General features: G+C 51.6%; 1 protein-coding gene across 1 annotated transcript; it reads left to right on the forward strand.

Moving 5' to 3' along the window:
- Positions 1-1,109: 1,109 nt before the first annotated feature.
- OTUB2 (OTU deubiquitinase, ubiquitin aldehyde binding 2) lies at positions 1,110-22,067 on the forward strand. The gene is made up of 8 exons (XM_049770731.1): positions 1,110-1,278; positions 11,379-11,870; positions 15,591-15,637; positions 19,049-19,147; positions 19,646-19,764; positions 20,365-20,449; positions 20,933-21,127; positions 21,822-22,067. Exons 1-8 carry the CDS (start codon positions 1,110-1,112, stop codon positions 22,026-22,028), a joined length of 1,413 nt encoding a protein of 470 aa, XP_049626688.1. The 3' UTR covers positions 22,029-22,067.
- Positions 22,068-23,554: the final 1,487 nt, after the last annotated feature.

Here is a 23,554-nt window from a genome sequence, read left to right on the forward strand (position 1 = left end):
CCAATAGCACCCCTGGAGTCTGGTCTGTGTAGAGACACTTCAGGAGGCCTCTGGATCTCGGGTAGTGCTGCCTGCCCAGGGAAGAGGGGCGTGGGCTACAATCAACCCTCCAAGGCTGGTAGACAAGAGGCTCCTGGCTTGAACAGTGCCCAAGCCCAAACTAGAAGGTCAAGTCCGCCATGGAGGGAAAAGCAGCCTTAGATCTAGAAAAGCAGGGAAGAGGTGGTGCCCCTTGGGGTACAAGCCCAGAGCCAGGGGTATGTGAGTTGCATGCACTGACAGGCTTAGCTCATGTACACAGCGTGCACACCTCACATTCCTCACAAGAAGATGAACACTCACTCGGACCCCCTTCGGGGACAGCAAGGGAGCTCACTGGTCCTATACAGATGAATGAATCCTTCCTGTTCTCCAGTGTTCCAAGAGCTGGGAACTTGAACTTTCGTTCAATACCTACCTGACCCTGAGCCAAGAGCCCAGACTAAGGGAGATCCAGGTCTTCTAGAAAGTTCTATGAGAGCTTAAATCAAGCATTCTAAACTCTGGAGGCTGAGACTCAGGATGGCAGGGAGTGGCTGTGCTGTGAGGGCCTCAATCTCAGGGTGCCTCTGGAAGTGATTTCGGACCTGCTAAGTAACATCTGATTCCCCCGAATCCTGGTGTGAGCAGAAACAGGGGTGAGGGAGGGAGGGCTCCAGTGTCTCAATTCTCCTGGGCCTGCTCTGTCTCAGCTTCAAACACGGTGCCCCTGACATGCCCAGAGATGGGTCCAAGAGCCATCTGTCCCTGGAGTCTGGGCTGAACCTGGCTCTCTCCCACCCTCCCTGGCTTCTCTCCCAGTTCCTGGTGCCTTGGAGTGGGCAGCGGGCAGCAACCCTCCAAACTGCACTGTCACAGCTGCTGGCTTGGTCCAGAGGAGCGTGTGACGAGCTGTACCTGCCGGCAGACTGGGCACCAGTGGGCGGAGGCTGGGCAGACTTGACTGGGCTGGGGGAGAGCGCCTGGCCAGACAGGACGAGGCTGCACTCCCCCTGCACCCACTCACCCCCGTCTGTGTTCTCCTCCCTCTTGGCCTCTGGGCCTATGTTTAGCATCAATGTCTGGCCCTGATGGACCTGCGTGCTGTGCCACACGTCCCTGGAGGGGCCTGGGCACGAAGCGGATTTCCAGGCTGGGTGCCTGCTGGCCCATCTCCTGCCCCTGACACGGCCGTCAACAAGCTGCAGCTGGCCCTCACGGGTGCTGCCAGCTCGCTCCTCCTGCCCGTGTGGGCACCATGTGGGGTGCTGAGCAAGGGTCCCTGGCCTCGATGATGCCTGCTTGCCGGTCTCCCCCCTGCACTGCAAGGCAGCTAGCAGGTACCTGTGTGTCTCTGCCTGCACAGAAGCTGGCTGCCACCCTCCATGGGGGCTGCTGTTAGCTAAGGAAAAAGTGAGGAGGATTCCTGCTTGGCACAGATGCCCCGGAGAGGCCAGCCCAGCTGATGAAGAGGTGGAAGGGGTGGGACAAGAGGAAGAAAAAAAAAGGAAGGGAGAAAGGGAGGAGTGAGGGAGGAGGAGTGGAAAGAGGAGTCAGGGAGGAGGTGTGGAAGGAGGGATCAAGGAAGAAGGGTGGGAGAAGGGATCAGGAAGAAAGGTGGGAGGAGGGAGAGGAGCACATGAGAACCTCATGCTCGACCTCTGTGCCAGGTCCCCAGCCTGACATGGGAGAATCCTTATTGTTATCAGTCACTCCATGGCTCCTCTCCTGGGGATCAGGCGGGTGTCCAGACAGCTTTTAGGAGTCACCTTCCCTCTTCCAAGCCTGTCATTCCTGAGGTCACAGTGTTCTTGCAATGGGAGTGAAGAGAAGAGGGAGACAGCAGGACTGGTGGGAGCTGGTGCAGGTACAACTGATTTTCATAGTACCTTGGCTGTCACCACCTTGTGTGGCCAGCACTACCTCACCTGGCTAAATTATAGTAAGTATAAATTTTAAGTAGCTAAATTAATAGATGTGGCTACCAGAAACATCAGCAGTTGATCTGTGCAGGTCCACTTCGATGCTTATGATTTTCTACCTGCAGAATCCATGTTCATGGGTTTTGCCACCCACGGGCAGACATGTGACCTAGACAGACGGAGATCAACTAGAGATTGTGTTTGGACCCTCAGCTGACCTGGTGTCTTTCAAGGACCACTGCAGGGCTGGGGAGAAATGAGTCGAGAAGCACCTGCAGGTTCCCTCCTCATTCAGGACTTGGCTTTTCGAAATCTCCATTCCCTAAGCTGTTAGCCTTGTATGAAGTGTTATTATGCACCATGAGAAGGAGGGGCTGGAAACTTCTGTCAGAGTTGAGTTTGGGGATAAGCAAGATGGGACCTCAGGACGACAGTTGGTCAGGCAGATCCCTGAATAGAAATGTAATTTTTTTGTGTGTTGTGCCTCTCACTGGTCTTCTCCTCTGCTCTGAGACCTTGACAGCCAAAGGTGAGTAGGAACAAAGGAAGGTCTGCAACGTGGCTGCCAGTCCTGCAAACTGAGGGAACAGAGGGAATGAGAAGGCAGGAGGGAGCAGGGGTAGGGTACTGAGATGGAGACACAGAGACAGAGACAGGACTCAGCTAAATGAGCTGCCTACTTAGTTCCAGAGACCCCAGAGCTGTTCCCACCCCCACTTTGCATTTTGAGGTCGTCAGGCAGGATGGACTTTTCCAAAAACTGAACAGCTGGGAGCCGGGCCTGGTTCTGAAGCACCCACCCCCTGTGCCACATCCTGGGCTCTCCTGACAGCAGGGAAAGGTCAGGGATCTCTGTTGGGGGCCTTGGGGCTGCCTAGCCCGCGGGGGTGGAATTCTGGGCAAGAGGCCTGATCTGGCTCTCCCTTCTGCTGTGGGGTGACACACAAGCTCAGGGGTCAGATTCCAGCCCCAGGAGGCCTTATTAAGGCTTTAAAAAGGGGGTTCTGTTGTCTCTTCATCATAGCTCTGCCCTTGAAGGCACCTCCTGGCTTCCCAGTCAGGGGTGCAAGGGGCTGGGACCTGGCCTATAGCAGCTGTGGAAGAGGGGTGGATCCTTCTCTCTGCTGTGGGCCTCTCTTGATGGGGGTAATGGGAGGGTCTGGCTTGTGGAATCAAGTGAGAGAGGAGGAGGAAGAGAAAGAATAGTCCATGGGATTGGGAGATTGAGGTGGGGGACAGTTCCTGGGACCCCTAATTCTAGACTCGGCTGCACTAAGAGCCCCCTTCTCAATGCTGGGAAAGCTTAGTTCTGGGTCTAGACTTCATCCTGCTTCTCTCACTCACCCACCACACCCACCTTACTCCTGCCTTGTCCCTCCTTGGCCCCACCTCACTCCTCCCTCACTCTACCTCACCCCTGCCTCATTCCCTATACCTATTCCTATCCCACTCTTCTTTCTATATATCGCCCCTTCCTTATCCTGCCCACCCCTTTCCTGTCTACCTCACCACTGACTCTTCCTACTCACCCCTTCTTTTTCTTTCTTTGTTTTTTTTTTTTGTTTTTGGTTTTTTTTTGTTTTTTTTTTTGTTTTGTTTTTTTGGGTCATACCCTGCAGCGCTCAGGAGTTACTCCTGGCTCTATGCTCAGAAATCGCTCCTGGCAGGCTTGGGGGACCATGTGGGATGCCGGGATTTGAACCACCAACCTTCTGCATGAAGGGCAGATGCCTTACCTCCATGCTATTTCTCCGGCTCCACCCCTTCTTTTTTCTACCTCACCCCTACTTGACCTCACATCTTCCTTATTCACCACACCCTGACCTCACTCTTGCCTTAGTCCCTTCCTCATCCCTGCCAGGCCAAAGTTTTAGACTTCTTTCATGTTTGCCTCCCACTGCAGACCCCTGTGCCCCAATATTCTCCCCAATAAAACAACCCTAAGCAGCTTTCTAGGGCTTTGCTGAAACCCAACAGCAGTCTGAGAATATGGAGCTCAAGGACACCAGGCTGCTGCACTCCAGGCCTAGGCTCTGCAGCTCCAAATGCAGGGAAAGGGCCCTTGTAGGGTTGGGGTGGGATGTCTCTATTGTCCACAACCTGCTGAGGCAGTAACAGAGCTAAGGGTAAGGCCTTAACCTTGGGGTTGCTAAGACCTGAGCTTCATCAGGGAGGAGGAGAGAAATGGGGTTCCAGGCCAAGCCCAGGGGGATGGGGACAGACTACAAAATGGAGAGTCTGAAGAAAGTCCCCCCAGACAGTCTGAGGGGCCTGGAGAGAAAGGACAAAGCTAGCTCAGGGCATCTCAGGGCCCTCAGGTCTCACCCCCAACTTTCCCCAACTTCTCTGGGGAACTAGGCTTGGAACAGGGCTGAGGTGCGAGGCGGGGGCCCCAAGTTCCTGAGATAGGAGGCAACATGATGTCACATGACTTCACAGGGGTTCAGAATTGACCTTTTCAGCCTCTCCCCCGCCCGGAGCCTTGTGCTAGAATAGCCAGTAGACACACATTTTCTTTTTCTTTTGGGGGGAAATGTGGGGGGGATGAGCCACACCTAGTGGTGCTTAGGGGTTATTCCTGGCTCTGAGCTCAGAAATCACTCCTGGTGGGGCCGGGCGGTGGCGCTGGAGGTAAGGTGCCTGCCTTACCTGCGCTAGCCTAGGAGACGGACCGCGGTTCGATCCCCCGGCATCCCATATGGTCCCCCAAGCCAGGAGCGACTTCTGAGCGCATAGCCAGGAGTAACCCCTGAGCGTTACCGGGTGTGGCCCAAAAACCAAAAAAAAAAAAACAAAAAAAAAAAAAAATAAAAAAAAAAGAAATCACTCCTGGTGATGCTCAGGGGACCATATTGGATGCCAGATATCAAGCCTGAGTGGGCCTTGTGCAAGGCAAATGCCCTACGTTATGTGCTATTGCTTGAGCGCCTTCTTTTTCTTTTTACTTTATTTGTGCTCTGGTCTTACTCCTGTTTCTGAGTTCAGGGTTGACTTCTGGTAGGGCTCAAGGGATTACATGTGGTTCTGGGGTGAATTGGAAATTGAACTTGGGTCAGTTGTGTGAAAGGCAAGTACTCTGCCTACTGTACTACTACTCTGGCCCTTGGGAGGGGTGGTCTTTTCTTGTCCTTTTAGCCCTAACAGGTTGGGGCTCAGGGTCAGCAAAGCCGGGATGCAGCCTCATCCCAGCGTGACCCTCTGTAGGTTACCCCTCTGCGCCCTAAGCTCTAATCACAGGACAGAAGCCCTTGGTGGCCTATGTGCCTGGGCAGGGGATGTGAGGTATAAGTGAGGTGTGAGAAACAGTGAGGTGACTGCCAACTGCCACCCACCTCTCATAGCTGCACCAGGGAGGCTGATGGAAAGTTCTAGTGCCTTTGGGACTTGATCAGCCTCAACATTCAAGAGACCATCTGGTGATCAATAACTCAGAGACCTGCTGATTGGAGGCCTGGAGAAGCGAGCAGGAAGGTCTTGGCCCTGAGCCTACAGGTCTCTGCTCTGGGGGTCACACACCCAGCTTCGCTTAATGGGGTTGAATTGTTGAACTGAGGAGACCCCAAACCAGGATACAGTGAAGCTAGGCACAGGGTTTGCCTTCTTCCTCAAACATTGGGAATTCTCTTAAAGGAGAGAGAGAGAGAGAGAGAGAGAGAGAGAGAGAGAGAGAGAGAGAGAGAGAGAGAGAGAGAGAGAGAGAGAGAGAGAGAGAGAGAGAGAGAGAGAGAGAGAGAGAGAGCTCTGCACAGGACAGGGGCAGTGTCTGGGTGGGAGGAGCTATGCTAGCTGACAGGTATTTGGGGGCATCTGGGTGCAGCTTAGAAGCTTCGCTGCACCCCTTCTGAGGCCCTGTCTTCTGCCTGCTGACACTGTCTCTGTAAACTTCCCTGAGAGTGGTGCTGGGGGATGAGGGGTGCCAGCTAGAGGCCACGGTGGAGCAATCCAGGAAGACCTTGCAGCCAGCCAAGAGGTCCAGGAACATGTGGTAGCCTGGAGTCCAGAAGAAAACTATAAGACATGTAGCATACACTGAAAACAACTATCTAAGCCTGGCCCCTCCCTCAGGTCCAAGAACTGGGAGATCATGGTCTCTCTCTTTCTTCTGCAACCTCCGCCCCCACATCATCAGGGAACATCAAAGACCTCATTGACTGTCTGGGGGTGGTCTGTTTCTAGTCTCATTATCTGGTTAATTGAGGGCTTCCCCATCTGGAGGCTCAGCTATGCTTGCAAGGCATAGGAAAACCACCATTCTAGTTCAGACAGGCCTGGGGTTCAAGTCCCAGCTCAACTTCTGGTTTGCTGCCTGGACCTGTCTGTAACTCCTCTTGAGCCTCAAGAAGATGAAAAACCAGGCCCAGAGAGAAAGCACATCAGTAGGGCATTTGCCTTGCATGCAGTCAATCCAGGATGGACGGTGGTTCGAATCCTGGCATCCCATATGGTTCCCCTTGACTGCCAGGAGTGATTTCTGAGCTCAGAGCCAGAGTAACCCCTGAGCACTGCCCAGTAAAAGGGAAAGGCGGCGCAATAACGCAACAGTAGGGCGTTTGCCTTGCACGCGGCTGACCCAGGACAGACCTGGGTTCGATCCCTGGAATCCAATATGGTCCCCCAAGCCAGGAGCGATTTCTGAGTGTCTAGCCAGGAATAACCCATGAGGTCACCGGGTGTGGCCCAAAAACAAAAGAAAAAAATAAAAATAAAAAGCCAGAAACTTCCCCGGGAATGAAACTGTGTGCAGAATTTGCAAGCTGCAACTGAGACCTGAACTGGACACAGAAAAGAGAATAACCCCCCCCACTAGATTCTTGCAAACTTAGCGATGAGTTTCTGCCCCCTAGCGGCAGCACTGGAGAATTACACAGGAGTCTCCCCGAGGTGTGGACAGTGGAACGGATTCTGAGTCAGTCTAGCAGCTTGAGTTGACTTGCTGTTTCTCCTTTCAGTTCCCAGTTGTTTGCATTCTGGTGGAAGGGCGGAGTGAGCTAATGTGAATATGCATTAGATCCGGTCTTCAATGAAAATTGCACTAGTTTGTTCGCTGTGGACTCTAATATTTATGTTGATGTTAAGAATTTATTAATAGTAATAAAATCAATATTATTAATATCGATATTATTGTATTATTATTATTATTGTATTGAACCTGCCTGAGTGATTTCTTTTTTTTGTTTGTTTGTTTTTGTTTTTTTGGGTTTTTTTGGGTCACATCCAGCAGCGCTCAGGGGTTATTCCTGGCTCCAGGCTCAGAAATTGCTCCTGGCAGGCTCGGAGGACCATATGAGATGTGGGATTCGAACCAATGACCTTCTGCATGAAAGGCAAACGCCTTACCTCCATGCTATCTCTCCAGTCCCATGAGTGATTTCTTGTTGATTTAATATAAAAGATAAAGTCTAAGGTCCTAGTCTAGTGTCTGGGTGAGGTCTTTCTCGGCACAGCCCAGCCCAACACCTTGAGCCCCTTTGGTGAAGGGGTCTGAAGACATAGAATAATGGTGGAGAGATAATCACAAGCAGTCAGTTTCTTTGGAGTCAGCTCTGTTTATTCCATAGCCCTATCAACCATGTGCAGACTCTGCACCATGTCTGCCTAACTCAGTGCTTCTCAAATAGTGGGGCACGTCCCCCAGGGAGGATGCGAGGCTCCGTAAAGGGGGGGCACGTTTGACCTCAGCAAACACTGTCATAACAAGCTAAGCCTCGTGTTTATGTCTCTGTATGCCTCTGGAGCTGAGAGTTGCTTCAAACCCCGCTTTGAAAAGCTATGCATTGCAAAACGTGTTCATTATAGCCATTAATCCAGACATCACCTCTAATTTAAAAAAAATCGCTCAAATTATTTTATATATTTTTGTTTTGCAGGTTAAAGTTTTTTTAAATAAAAATACTATTTACAGTCATGCAGGGGGCGCGAAAAATGTTTTCTTCTTTCTAGGGGGCATGACAGCCAGAAGTAACCTCTGAGCACTGCTGGGTGTGGCCCCAAAACAAAAACAAAAACAAAAGGCAAATAAACAAAAATGAATTTATTGCATTATGATATTATGAATCATAATTGCTGAATGCTGTTGTCCATTTTTAAAATCCACCACCACCACCACCACCACCCTTGGTTGCAGCCATGCCATTCTTCTGCTTTCAAAGTGAGGAAACTGAGTTTCTGAGAAAGGGGATAGTTAGTGCATTTCCTGGACTTGTCTGAGTGTGTGTACTGGGGTGGGCTCCTCCCCTCCATCCACTCAGCAGCCTCTGAAGCACAATTAGTAGACTTGGGGTTCAGACCCTAGTGGACCTGGACATGCTTTCCCTAGAGCTCTTGGTGCCCAGAATGGCCCCTGCTTCCCACACCTGAACTTTCCCCTCTTCCTATCCCACCATTGCTGATACCCCCTGGGAAGGGCACTCCAGAGGGTATAGGCTCGGTTAGAGGTCCCTAAGCCCAATTGACCCAGCACCTTTCCCCAGCATCTTTGAAACAGTCGTGCCAGCTATAAAACAAATGTCTTGTCAGGTGGGACTGGGTCACACCGCCACCTACAGGTCAGGTTAAGCCTGTAGTGATGTGGGAACTGCTGTGCCCCCCCCCCCCCCTCGTGCTGAGCCCCCATACCTCCCCTCTTGCTCTTCCTCACACATTCTCTTCATCTGCTGGAAACCTGCAGAGTTCAGGGACAGGGACACAGGGCCAAGACTTTTATTTAAACTTCAAACCCTAAGACTGGAGTGCCCTAGGCACAATGGAGAGGGTGTTTGCCTTGCACACAGCTGATCAGTGTTCCATTCCCCAGCATCCAAAAGGGTCCCCTGAACCCCACCAAGAGTGATTCCTGAGTGCAGAGCTAGGAGTAAGCCCTGAGCAGTGCCATATGTGGCCCACATTATACATAAATGAACTTCAAGCCCTGCTTAAGATAACTGAACTTCCTCCTTCTTGCCCTCCCAACCACCACCCCCTAATTATAATGATGCTACAGTCCAGAAAGGGCTCCATCAATCACAGAGCAGAACATTTGGACCTTGGAGTGCTCCCAAATGGTGTTCAGGGGTCCCTGGGATCCCCATTGGTAATTATCAGTTAACCAGGTGGGCAACTCAATGCAAGGGCCCAAAGACTTGGTGCTACAAGGACTCCTTCAGTGCTGGGCCTCCCTGATAAGATAGGAGTGTACTGGGACACACACACCAACCTTTGGGGGCCCCAGGATTGCCATGCCCACATCATGCACATGGGGTTGGCTGTTGTACAATATTGTGTCATTTCTGTTGAATACCCAGATACCACCCCACGCATGTGTATCAAGCTATCCTAAACTACTGCACTGCGGAAAGACCTGCTGGTGTTGATAGATGCAGTTTAGAACCATGCCACAGGGCTCAGCTTGGAAAAGCACGGTGCTGCTCTTTTCTTTCCTTCTTTAGGTTTTTACCTCTCTAAAACCAAGCACAAATATGGGGCTGAAGCAATAACACATCTAGTAGGATGTTTTCCTTGCATGCAGTCAACCTGGGTTTGATCCCTGGACTCCCATATGGTCCCCTGAGCCTGCCAGGAGTGATTTCTGAGCACAGAGCCAGGACAAAGTAACCCCTGGGGGCTGCCGGATATATTTCATAGGGAAAAAAAAAAGAATTGCAATGTCTTTGGTTTATAACATGATGTATGTATTTGTATTATTGTATTATATTGTATTATTTGGTGGGCAGAATTGTCATTCAATGTGTGTCATGATATTTCACCCCATTACCACCACAGTCTCATTTCCATCTACCACCCCAGACTCCACCTCCTTCAGCTCTTTCGTCCCTTCCTGTTTGTGAGTTTGAAAATTTTGGAGTATGATTATCTTTTGAGGGGGGGTTGGGCCACACCCGTTTGATGCTCAGGGGTTACTCCTGGCTAAGCACTCAGAAATTGCCCCTGGCTTGGGGGGACCATATGGGATGCCGGGGGATGGAACTGTGGTCCTTCCTTGGCTAGCGCTTGCAAGACAGACACCTTACCTCTAGAGCCACCTCTCCGGCTCCTGCGTATGATTATCTTTACTCAAACATTGACGGTGGGAAGGAACCTGACTAGAATAATGAGAAATAAATGCACACAGAGCCTTCTGGCTTGGCCCTCAAGAAGAAAGAGGCTGAAACTGTTTTCAAGGCTTCGAAGCAGGAGTTCCTGGGTCCTGTCCCTGCACTATCTTCTCTACTGGATTCCTTATTTTGTTTTGTTTGGCTTCTGGGCCACACCTGGTGGTGCTCAAAGCTTACTCCTTGTCCTGTGTTCAGGGATCACTCCTGGCTGGTATCACTTCATACATGGTGAGTATAAGCTAGAGTTCTGTACACAGTAAAGTATGCTTGATGAAAATGGGTGTTCTAATAATGAGGATGATTATAATTATTATTGCTTCTTTAATAATAATAATAATAGGGGTCGGAGAGATAGCATGGCAGTAGGGCGTTTACTTGTATGCAGAAGGACAGTGGTTTGAATCCCAGCATCCCATATAGTCTCCCAAGCCTGCTAGGAGCGACTTCTGAGCGTAGAGCCAGGAGTAACCTCTGAACACTGCCGGGTGTGACCCAAAAACTAATAATAATAATAATAATAAACAATAATACTGCTCTATTGATCCAATCTCCCTGCCTCCTAGTAGATAATCCATTCTTGGATGATTCCACTTTTGTCTGCCCAGGAGCCCAACCTACTGCCCATTTGGGGGAGCAAGAGTGGGCCAGGGCATTGCTTCCTACATCCCTCAAAGTGTGAATATTTGTGAAATGCATGCACAACCCCACCTACCCCAGCCACCATCTTCCTCTCCCTCCTCCTCAGCAGAGCTCAAGTCTGACCAACGAATCTTTGAATGCTTCCTATTCTCCTGTTTGATGTGCAGTAATAATAAGCTTGTACGCAGGGTGGTGAGTCGCCCAAACAAACGGGTTCACAGCCTGTGCCTGGGACATTCCTTTTTGTCCTCCAATTGCAGAAGCCCAGAATCAAACCGTCCTGGGACATTCATTCAACAAACATGAATTAATTGGGTACCTGGCAACCAACTGATTCATGAGTTGGAAGGAGATAAAATAGGGTTGAGAAGCTCCAGCACAACAGGGCAGGCGAGGATCTTCATGCAATTATTGAGCAAGTGTCTTCTAAATGCCTATCCTCTGATCTGGATCAAACTCTACTTAACCTGACCTTGTTGATGAATTCTTTACGGCTTGTTAATCTTTCAGGCGACCTCAAGTGGCAACTTTTGTTAACCAGCCCTTCAGTCTTTACAAACTTAAAACCTGTCTTTCTGGGTGGGGCGAAAACCTGGACCAGTAGGAAGGTTTTCTGTGTCTTTAAAGGGGGCGGCGTCCTGTCAAATGGACCCGATCCGCATAGGCTGAAAGGGCGTAAAGTCCCACCCACTTTCTGTGACGTCCCCAGATGCGGCTTTTGATTGGCCGCTCCCGACGTCAGTCTCGGGGGCTTGTGTCTTGCTGGGACACGGTGGAGGGCTAAGCGCAGGTTCCGCGGAGCGGTCGGGTGTGTTCACAGCTCGCCCCCCGCCGCCAGCCCCAACGGTGGAGCCAACCCGTGACCCACCCCCGCGGCGCCCTCCCGCACCGGATCGCTCATCGCTGGGGCGGGACCAGGCCCGAAGACTCCACTCCGGTCACTATGGTCAGTGGTGGGTGTTGGAAGTGGGGGGCATCCGGAAAGGGGGCGCGGTCAAGCGAGGGCGCAGGTGCTCTCCCGGACCGAGCTCTGGCGTCCACCTCAGCGCGGGATTAGAACCCCGAGGAAACTATTCCACCCCACCCCGTCCTTCCTCTGGAGACCCTGGGGGGCTGGAGATCGCGCCCCGCTGTCCCCCACTGGACACTGTCGCGCTCGACCCAGGTGCTCCCAAGGGTGCCATCCCTTGGGACATTCTAAGTAAGGTGTGCTCATGGAGTGGAGGGGACCTTGGAAGTGCAGCTTTGGGGGAGGGCAATAAACCCCTTTATGAGAAGTCCCCCCCCACATGCAGCCAGAGCCCCATCTACCCTGGGACTCAGCCATCAGTTTCCCCCAACATGCCTCCTAGGTGACTCAGTGGATTGGAGAGAATGGGGGACCCCCTGGAGAGGCTATAACGAGGTATATGATATGGGGGTCCCAGCAAAGCAAAACTCAGAGGCTCCCTCTGATTCAGAGGCCAACCCCCCAGACTTGGGTAGTGGGGGAAACTGAGGCTGAAGCGGAAGGGGCTGTTGAGACTTGATGGTGGTGAGCATGGAACTCCCAGGATGGTGCTCCCAAGATCGTGCTCCCCATGGCACTGCTGGGGCTTTTCAGGTGGGGTAGGAAGGTTCGAGGCAAAGCTGAGGGGACCTTGTGACCCTTACATTTGAGGCTTGTGGACTAAAGTCCCCGACTTCAAATTCTGCCTTCACCCCTTGGCATGCCTCCCACCTTTGCTCACATGTCCCATGGGCTTCTGCGACCACCACCAGGAGAAGCCGTGTTCTAGCTACAGCCCGGTCCTCACCCCGGGGGTTCCTGCCACACTGGAGACCGGACATGGGTGTTTCCGGTGGTGTCTGGGTCACGGTTCAAGATGTGGCTGGGCAGGTGCATAGCTCAGAGTGCCCTGGGGGCCTGGCACATTCCCAGAGCAGTGTGGATAGTGGGGCCTCAATCTCCTGTCTCTCTGCACACCAGCCTCCAGGTCATCTCAAAGCATCTGCTTCCTGCTTCTCCCCCCTTGCCCCCCTATTGCACCCTGGCAGGGGTCACCAGGTTCAGCTGCTTCTGGTTTCTGCGCCAGCCTCCTGGGAGGGGCAGGAACTGGGGTAATAATGGGGTTAGCCACCTTCAACCATTCTGAGACTGCAGTCTCCTCTATCACTGGTTGGAGAGCAATGGGAGCCCCCAAGCCCCTTGACTGGGAGCCTCACCCTCTAGCTTTGTGCAGCCCTGAGAACCACTCACTCACCATCCCATCTGCTCTGAACTCTGAGACAGGAAGTTAAAGGGCATGTGGTGCTCTAAAGCCTTTGCACCTTGCAGAGATGCCCCCAGAGCCTGGCAGAGGGACTTAAGGCAGCTCGGCTTATGTGTGTGTGTGTGTGGGGGGGCTTGGCGGGATCCCCCAGGGCAGAGGCTGAGTCACTCAGCATTTATTGAGCGCTGAGGTGTGCCATATGGCTGAGATGTGTGGAGGGCGCAGAGAAGGTCCATCTTCTCCAGGTCAGAGAGTTCCTGTCCCTGGATTCCAATAGAACACCCCCCCCCCCAGGAATCAGGTCTGAGTGAGTCCCTGGAAGGGGGGACCTTGCAGAGCTCACTCTGAGGGCAGGGGAGCCAACTGATTCCAGCAGAGGGGAAACAGGGCCTGCAGGTGACTGTGGGGTCTTGAAGTGGGCATTGAAGGATATATAGGAGTCATCAGGAAGCATTTTAGGAAGACTATTCCAAGCAAGGTACCTCAGAGCACTTGAGGGCTGTCCCGGAAACGATGCGGAAGGGGGTGTCCTGGTGGAGGAGCAAGAGGGGATGGGGGATAGGTGAGTGGAGGAAATTGGTGAGTCCAGATGAGTGTTCTGGCCTCACCCGCTGAGCCGTGGTGGGGTTCACTGTTTCTGTTTGTGGGGAGAACTGGCAAAGGGGGTGGACTTGATCTCTTGGGTGATGGGTAGACATAGGCTGGAAGTGATCAGGGGGAGGCCATAGCCCGCTCACCCTTTGTTCATTCACTCAGTTCTCAGTGCCCGGGGTGGGGGTCTGAGAACAAGCATGTGTCATGGAGTTGACATTTGCGGGAGGAAGCCCTTCTGGAGGCCAGTCACTCAGTGGACACACACGTCACATGACACACTGAAGAACTGAAGTATGTCAAGGCAGTAGGAATGAGCCCAGGAGAGTTTAAACAGGTGGTGATCATGGACTGGAGTCATAACCTTGCACCTGGCTGACCCGGGTTCGATTCCTGGCATCCCATATGGTGTCTGCAAACCTGACCAGGAATGATTTCTGAGTGCAGAGAACTAGGAGTTGAGCACCATTGGGTGTGGCCCCAATACAAAAACAACAAAAACAGATGGTGGCCAGGAAAGTTTTCTCAGGCAAGGAGGCCAAAGCCTAGCCAGAGCCATCCCAGCCATGGGAACTGTCTGTGCAAAGGTCCTGAGGTTGGAACTGTGTGTCTAGAATTCAGGGGTCCTCAAACTTTTTAAACAGGGGGCCAGTACACTGTCCCTCAGACCATTGGAGGGTCTGACTATAGTAAAAACAAAACTTATGAATGAATTCTTATGCACACTGCATATATCTTATTTTGCAATGAAGAAACAAAACAGATACAAATACAATATGTGGCCTACGAGCCATAGTTTGAGGACCACTGGTAGATGGAAGAAGACAGAGTGGCTCAGTGCCTGGGCTCAGATCCGAGTGTGTCCTGTCCTGAGTGAGGGCAGCATGGAGTAGGGTCTGGGGGCTCTCCTTATGAGAGCATTTCTGCTAGCAATGGGGGACATGGGCCAGTGAGGACAGGAGACAAAGTCAGGTTGGGGAGGTTGAGATTGTTGCAGCATCTCTTGGGTCTCCTGGAGTGGATCCAGGAGCAGAGTTCATGGTACATGAGTCCTGGTCACATAGAGGGACCTTTGTGAAGTTGAGGTAGCAGGGGGGCAAGGGAAGATAATGGACATAGTGTCAGGCTGAGCCCCAGGAACAGACTGTGGGCAGCCATTCTGAGCCACTGGGGGACATGCCCAGAAATCTATGGTTTGAAGTTAGGATCCAAAGGGCCAGGCAGGACCTGGGCCCCTGTGTAGAAGGGGCTGAGGGCAACTTTTCCCTCTCTTAACTTCCCACAAGAAGAACAGGTGAGGGGCTTTGCGAGAAGCCTAGACTTGCCCTTGTCCAACTCCTGGAAGCTGTGGAAGGGCTCCTTCCACCTTGGGGGTGTGCAGGCATGAAGGGGTCTGGACCATCATTCTGCATTGCCCAGGGGGGCCCAAGAGTGTATCAACCAGATCCTTATAAGAGGTGTGAAGGCCAAGAAAGGAGGTGTGATATAGACAGGGAGAGGAAAGGAGGCGTTAGTCATAGAAGCTTCCAGAAGCTAAGAAGCAGATGACTTCTCTCCTAGAAAGCCCAGAAGTGCAAGACAGGAAGGGGATACAATGAGAGAGTCAGAGCTGGGGGAAAATATGAGCTAATTTGTGGTAGCAGTAGCAGGAAGCTACTTTGGGGCACTGGAGCTCCCCTTCATCTTTGGTGGCCAAGCCTCTTATTAGTCAGCTCATTAAAGAATGTGTTTGCTTCTCCTGCATCAAGGCCTGGAAGAGGGCATTTAAAAGGAGCATTTAAAAGGGTGTGTTCCTACTTCCCCCAAACCCCCCTTTAGTGAAGACACCCCCTCACATCTACCTCAGCCCACCCCCCAGCCAGTCCAAAGCTTACCAAGGCAGAGCGTGAGGGATTTTACCCTACTGAACACTGCCCCAGAAGGACTTGACACTGGGCACACCTGGTGACCCCCAGCTCTGGTCCATCTCTCAGGTAGTGTGATCTGAAAGGCTAAAGGCTGGCAGCATTCCTGCCAGGACCCTGGCTGGGTTGGGGATGGAATCTCATCCTGACATCACGTGACATCATCTTTTCCAGAATCTTTCAAGATGGCCAGGTCCCTGGACTGGGAGGAAGAGTTGCAGGTTGGCAAGCAAGTTTTTGCTTGTCCCAGGCTGGTGGTGGATTGGCCCCTTGGGGCTCTGTGTGTAAGGCTGGATTTGGGCAGAGGTTTGGAGAATAAATGAGAGAGAAGCAAAGGGGTGTGATGTCTGGTCCCAGGCAGGTTTCAGGAAGGGTTCCATGGCCACCAGTACTCTCCAAGGGGACAGGGATCCAAAGCTCCTGGGCAGGCCCTAAATGGGTGTGCATCTTCATGGGGCCAGTTCCCAGGGGCTGCTGGAAAGAAAAAGGTCCCCTGCTCCCCATTTCTCCTGGAAACCAGATTTGAGCCCTTGCACAGCTGTTTCCAAGCCTGTGGGCTTTGCCTGGGATTCTCCATTAGCATCTTGGTGAGTCCTAAATCAAAGGCAGAACCCCTAGAGGAGGTGGGATCAGGACACTCTGATGTGGGGTGTGGCTTGTCTCTTTTTTTTCCATAGCAGCTCAGAAAGGGTTAGCCTCAGAGCTTGAACTTTATCTGGGGCCTGGAAACTGAGACTCCAGCTTCCCCCAGGGTGCTAGGCTGGGAGGTGCTGCGGCCAGCTGGACAGACCCACTTGTCCAGCTAAATACCAGAGGGGCACTAGAAGGAGCTGCAGTCACCCAGCCTCCCTGGTACTGAGGGGGTGCTGGTGGCCTTTGTTAAGAGAGGGGACTAAGGGGCTGGAGAGATAGCATGGAGGTAAAGGCATTTGCCTTGCATGCAGAAGGATGGTGGCTCGAATCCTGGCATCCCATATGGTCATCCGAACTTGCCGGGGGCGATTTCTGAGCATAGAGCCAGGAGTAAGCCCTGAGTGCTGCCGGCTGTGACCCAAAAACCAAAAGAGAGAGAGAGAGAGAGAGAGAGAGAGAGAGAGAGAGAGAGAGAGAGAGAGAGAGAGAGAGAGAGAGAGAGAGGACTCAGAAGAAAAAAGAAAGGGCCAGAGTGATAGCACAGCCAGTAGGGCTTTTGCCTAACACATGGCTGTCCTGTGTTTGATCTCCAACATCCCACATGATCTCTCAAGTCTGCCTAGAGTGATTTCTTTTTTTCTTTTGGGTTTTGGGTCACACCCGGCTGTGCTCAGGGGTTACTCCTGGCTCTACATTCAGAAATCACTCCTGGCAGGCTCAGGCTCAGGAACCCCCATATGGGATTCCGGGATTCGAACCACCATCCTTCTGCATGCAAGGCAAATGCTTGACCAGCATGCTATCTCTTTGGCCCCTGCCTGGAGTGATTTCTTAGTGCAGAGCCAGGAGTAATCCCTGAGCACAGTTTCTGGGGTCCCCAAACAAAAAGGAGACAACAAAATAAAGGCCACAGCAGGAGTGATGGTGCAGCAGTAGGGCGTTTGCCTTGCACGCAGGTGACCCAAAATGGACCTGGATTCAATTCCTGGCATCCCATATGATCCCCTAGGTCAGGAGTGATTTCTGAGTGCATAACTAGGAGTAACCTCTGAGTGTCACCAGGTATGGCCCCAAAATAAAAATAAAAATCAAGAAATAAAGACCACAATGCTTGTGTTCACACACTAAAAATACCTGCACACATAAGACAACTCTCTTCTTATTTACTTCTTTTGAGGGTCCAGACCCTGCAGTGCTCAGGGCTAACTCCTAGTAGTGCTGTGCTCAGGGATCAATCCTGAGGACCATACGGGTTATAGGGAATCAAACTCAGATTGGCTGAATGCAAGGCAAATGCCTTACGATGTTTGATTCGCCCCTTCTGTCCCCAAACAGCTCCAGTTTTAAAACTGCAAAGTGTTGAGCCAGAGAGATAGCACAGCAGGTAGGTTGTTTGTCTTGCATGCAGCCAACTTGCAATTGGTCCAGGTTTGATCCCCGGCACTCCATATGGCCTCCCAAGCTGGGCAGGAATGATTTCTGAGCACAGAGCCAGGAGTAACCCCGGAGTAGCCCAGGAGCGCCATCGAGTGTGGCCCAAAAACTAAAAAGAAAAGAAGATGCAAAAAATTCTCTGAGAGGCTTATTCACACAAGAGGGGAAGGAGGATAGTGTGCTGGGGGTGAGGAGAAACAGGGTGGTGTGTGTGGGGGGGGGGCATCTGGTAGCTCAGTTTGGTATCCCAAACTGCCACAGTGCAGTTTGGGAAAATGAAAGTTTCGGACACATGTTTGGTGGTAAGAGTCAGCTGCACCCAATTTAACTGGCCCCCACACACACTGATGGTCAGGGGGCACATATGCCATGTGTATTTTGCCACATGCAAAGGGAAGGCACATAGGAAGCTACCCTGGAGGGGTCACCTCTGAAGGGCTGGGAGTGGATACTGGAAACTGGAACTAATGACAAGCAAGGGTTTCTCTGGGAATAGAGGGGAAGAGACTGAGAGACTTCTGGGTTGGACCTTGGTGACAGGCTGTGATGTTGTCACTGTCAAAGGGACAGTGTCGAAGCTGGAAACTGCATTTCCATCATCCAACGCCCCGACCCTGCTTCTTTCCAGCTGTGCATTGGGTGCAGAAACTTTCTCCGGTTCATTGTACCAGTGCCAGGACACTTGTTCTCATTGCAACGATACATCACTGACTTACACGATCTCCATTTTGGACCTGGAGCAGGTTGAAGGCCGGGGTGCACATTCTACACTGAACCCTGAGTCTGGTGGGAGAGTATTAAGTGGGAGATGGGACTGATGGCAGTGAGATGCAGAGACCTGGAGCTCCTATGACAGCAGCCAGCTTGCAGCCCACCATGTTCAGACACTGTACCACGATCACTCACCTTTCAGCATCTCTGAGTGTGGTCCCTAGGGTGACCAGACGGTCCCCAATACCACCCAAGTTCCAAGCAATAGATCATCCTCAGTCCCAGCATGAAACTCTTCCCCTCATTGGCTGACTATTACCAGGAATGGTCAGGGCTCCCCTGAGAACAGCTTGGGAGGCTCCTTCAGAGGAACCAAGATTTGCAATTTTCGTGTCCTGCACTTTCCCTAGTCCTGGAGCTTCGGCTGCTCTAAGTGTCCTCCCTGCCCGCCTTTTTCGGACTGCCCTGGCTGGTCTCCATGGGCTGCATTCTGAGCTTTCGCCAATAGATGGTGCTGTTCCCATCCACCAGTAGGGTGATCCCACGGGTTCTGGACGACCTGTCAGTTCTCCCTTGGTCCTGGGAGCTTTGCTAGTGGATGAGTGAAATATGTAATATCCTGATTCCATATTTCCAGCATGTGTGTGTGCTCAGTGCAGACTCAATTTCAGACACTGATAGAGGAAAGAGAGGATGCAAGATAGTGAGGAAAGAGAGGATGCAAAATAGTGTGAGCTGGGAAAGAGATGCAAGACCTCCAGGCACCCTTTGGGCTGAGTCCAGCCCTCCACCCCGTGAAAGGCGGCTTTCAAGCTCCCTTTGCCATAGCTCAGCTGGGCTGTTTTCTCTTTCAGAGTGAAACATCATCCTTCAACCTAATATCAGAAAAATGTGACATCCTATCAATTCTTCGGGATCACCCTGAGAACAGAATTTACCAGAGGAAGATTCAGGTGAGACTCTGCAGGAAGGAGAGGTAGAGGGCGCTGGGTGCTAAGGGTTAGGTGCTGCTCTCAAAACAAACTGGGCTCCTGAGCTGGGACCAGGATCCTGAGCAAAAGCAAAGGTTCCCAGAGTGTCTTGACATTGGGTTTTGATCTTGGTGACAAATCCTTTTCTTTGGTTTGGGGGCCACACTTGGCTGTGCTCAGGGCTTACTCATGCTGGCTCTGTGCTCATGCTCAGGGATAACTCTTGGGCAGGATTTGGGAGACTAGATGGGGTTCTGGGAATTGAACCTAAATCAGTAATAGGCAAGCTCTTTACCTACTGTACCATCTCTGTTATTTTTTTCTTTTTTGCCTTTGTGTCCTCAAAGAGATGATAATGTGCTCTCATGTGCAGAGACTTTGGTAGAGAATTGGGGTCAGTGCCATTTTTTTGTGGGGGGAACCACACATGTTGGTGCTCAGGGGTTACTCAGACCCAATTCCATTCCATTCCTCCTGCAGGAACTCAGCAAAAGATTCACCGCGATCCGTAAGACCAAAGGGGATGGGAACTGCTTCTACCGGGCCTTGGGCTATTCCTACCTAGAGTCCCTGCTGGGGAAGAGCCGAGAGATCTCCAAGTGAGTTGTCCTGGGACAGGGGCATCTCCCTGGTTTTGATGTTCTTGGGTAATCTTTTTTGGGTATAGCCAATGGTCACTGGGCAGCAATGTCCACACCCAGATGCCTGTTGTGATGGCAGAGTGGGGAGAGGCAAGAGGCCGGGGATGGGGGCAGAGAGATAGGTCAGAGGTTAAGGCACTTGCCTTGCACTTGGCCAACCTGAGGTCAATTCCCAGCATCCCTAATGGTCCCTGAGCCGTACCACAAATGATTCCTGAGCACAGCTAGTAGGAAATCCTGAGCATGGTCCAATGTAGCATTTCCCCAAAAAAGGGGGCCTGGATGGAACCAATGACTACAGGTGCTTTCCACACTCTTGCAGGGGTGTCACTGGAACCTTCTAGATACCCCACCCGGAAGCAAGGCAGCTCCACCCAGTGACAGGGTGTGTCTGAGTGCTTCTGGGCCTTAGTTTCCCCTGCAAGGTGGGTTTAGCACAGCCCTCAAGGGTCATGCACAACATGGCCTCCCCTGGTGTCTTCTAGAATGCAGAGGTCTTTCTACTCTGATACCTCTGAGGAGATGAGTGACACTAGCTCTAATGTGTTCCCCATTTAGGTTCAAAGAGCATGTGCTGCAGACCCCAAACGACCTTCTGGCTGCTGGATTTGAGGAGCACAAGTTCCGGAATTTCTTTAACGCTGTGAGTGCAATGGGCTAGCCTGCTGAGGGTAACCAAGTGAGCATTTGAGAGCTCACATAGTTGCCACGGGACTGTGTCCTACTGTTTTCAGCTGAGCCAGCAGAGTGCTTGCTGCATGGGAGATGCGGGGATCCAGGACACTGGAGGTCCTTCCTGCTCTCCCTTTGGGAGGAGACACCTTCTTTGAGACTCCCCTTGTCTCCCCTTCAGTCTATTCTAGTGCCTGAGATCTCAGTCGCTGGTTCTCAGACATGACCCTGGGCTTGGGTCCCCAACACAAAACATTTCTAATCTTTCACTGAGCTTCCAAATTTAGACTCATTTATAATTTCTTCTATACTTCAAGACTCTCTCTCTCTCTCTCTCTCTCTCTCTCTCTCTCTCTATCTATCTATCTATCTATATGGGGGAGGGAGTTTTGCAATGTTTAAGGAGGGCAGGCAGGCCCAGCCTGGGCCACCCCATGATGCCTGTCCATCACAGTTCTACAGTGTGGTGGAGCTGGTGGAGAAGGACGGCTCCGTGTCCAGTCTGTTGAAAGTGTTCAATGACCAGAGCTCCTCAGACCACATTGTGCAATTCCTGCGACTGCTGACCTCGGCCTTCATCAAGAACCGTGCAGACTTCTTCCGCCACTTCATCGATGAAGAGATGGACATCAAGGACTTCTGCACCCATGTAGGTAGCCAGACTCAGGCTCTGGGAACTCTGAACTCTGTGTGTGTGTGTGTGTGTGTGTGTGTGTGTGTGTGTGTGTGTGTGTGTGTGTGTGTGTGACCTTCAGACAGGTTCTGTTTGATCTGCCTGACTCAGGTGGCTTTCAAAAGTTCCTTTCCCTCTCCAAGCTTCAAGGATTTCAACACGATAAATAAGGGCTTTCACTGGACTGTACAGATTTGCAGAGTAGCACCCCAGGAGTCACCTTTGCCCCCAGAAGTGTTTTGTTCCAGATATCTTAGTGTGTCTGGGTTTCTCGGATTCTGAAGACCCAGCTCCCCGGGTAGTGGTAGCTGTCCAAATGTGGGTCACACCTGCCAGCTTCTGTCATCTCTGCCCCTCACTCTCTGGTAAGCTCACTCCCTGGCCTGAGTGAGCTGAAACCCTGCTGAGTGTCTGACTCAAAGGTGGCCCCGCTGAAAACCTCTTTCCAGGGATATTTCCAAGTATCTCCTTCTCACAAGCAGAATGTGGCATCACAGAGATCTCGACTCAAAACTTACATTTCTGGTGATCTCCTTTGCTAAATAGCTGCTGGCACCTACCTCCCGGCTGTTGTGAAGATTAGCTCCTATTCTTGACTTCTGACCACTTCATTGGTCTCTGCTATTCTTCACCCCTACTAAACTGGGTGTTTTCCCTTGGGGCTTTGCAGGAGGTGGAGCCCATGGCCATGGAGTGTGACCACATCCAGATCACTGCCCTATCGCAGGCGCTGAACATCGCCCTGCAGGTTGAGTACGTGGACGAGATGGACACAGCCCTGAACCATCACGTGTTTCCTGAGGCGGCCATCCCCTCCGTTTACCTGCTCTATAAAACATCCCACTACAACATCCTTTATGCAGCTGATAAACGTTGATTGATTTTAGGCCGCACATGGAGCCTGTCAGCTAACGGGACTGCATTCTAAACGGAACCATCTGGTGTTTCCATTTTTTAAGCGATTTAGACTGTCGTTAGAGAACACACAGCTTTCTGTGGGCATAGCCACTAGGGATGAGGCCTGCTCATCACAGACTGCTAGCTCGGCACTGTTTGGGCATTTGCACAGAGAACCCAATGTTTTCTCCTTCTGGGCTGGAAGCCAGATTTCTTTCTGCTTCCAGTTCCCCAAGACCTGGGTAGGTAGGTCACCTACCTTCTCTGGCTTTTTCTCCAAACGGAAATAGTTCCATAAAAATGGAATCCTCAGATTTCTTTTTACCAGGGGCACTTGCCTCTGTATGTCTAGGAAAAAGCATGAGTCAACTCTCTGTAGCGACTGATAACAAAAAGAAAAAAAAAGTCCAGCCAGCAGTTGGACTGAACTGGTGGCCAATTGAGGGCCACTTGAAAATGAAGGCTCCACTGTGGTTCCAGACACACATGGGAGGAAAGAGACTCACTGATGTCAACATCTAGAAAAGGGCCTTCAGCACGAAGATGGTACTACTGTTGACTAAACCCTTCTACCTCTCTCAAGATTGCCTGTGATTTGGAGAAGACAAAGTTGTTCTTTTGGGCTTTGCCATCAGTCCAACCTGCAGAAAAACTAGGCTCTGGGCCCCACCACCGCCTCGAAGCAGAGTTGACACTCAGTCGAGAAACCAGCACTCACAGATTCCAGGTGAACACATCGGGTATTTGATTATTTGATTATTCACCTCAGTCCTCCTTCCCCCTAGTTAAAGTACTGTGAGAAGGTGGCCAAGGACAGAAATGAGAAAATTGGCAGCCAGGGAAGATTTCCTTTGGAGAAACTACCTGGTAGCCCAAAGTCCTGGCCCATGGCCTCCTCTGTACCCACCTGATTGGATGCTCCTCCCACCATGCTATTCCGGGACCTCCAAATAGCATTTCTAGCAAAATGGGAGAAACTGTTAGCAAGCTCCTTTCCTCAGTAGAAAGAGCATGCAGGAATGTGGAAATGCCTTGTGTGGCACTTTACCACAAGCCTTCTCACAGGTTCCATCTCACAGGGATTCCTATGAATTTATTGGTGCTATGGTGCCAGTCTGTGTGCAGACAGCTGTTCTGAGTCTTTGTACACAAACATCAATTTTTCTCACCCTTCTGCCTTCAGGGACAGTTCTCAGGGCACTTTCGTTCTAGGTAGGAGCCAGTTCCTTGTTCTCCTCATTCTGCCTGTATCTCAAATCTGGATCAAGAGCACAGGCTAAGTGACTGTCATGCCCGACCTGATCTCCGAACTGTGTCCTGCTCTCTGGATAGGAGTATTGGGCTCTGTGACCAGTACACTGTATGAGTAGGGGAACAGAGGTGATCTCAGGAGAACCCCATTTCTAAAAATTCCCCCCCCCGGCCCCCCCCCGCCCCCCCCCCCCCCCCCCGCCAAAGCTGGTTTCTCAGTGCTCCTGAAGAAACTTTTTTTAGACATGTACCCAG

This window comes from Suncus etruscus, chromosome 3 (assembly GCF_024139225.1).
Source record: "Suncus etruscus isolate mSunEtr1 chromosome 3, mSunEtr1.pri.cur, whole genome shotgun sequence".
NCBI lineage: Eukaryota > Metazoa > Chordata > Mammalia > Eulipotyphla > Soricidae > Suncus > Suncus etruscus.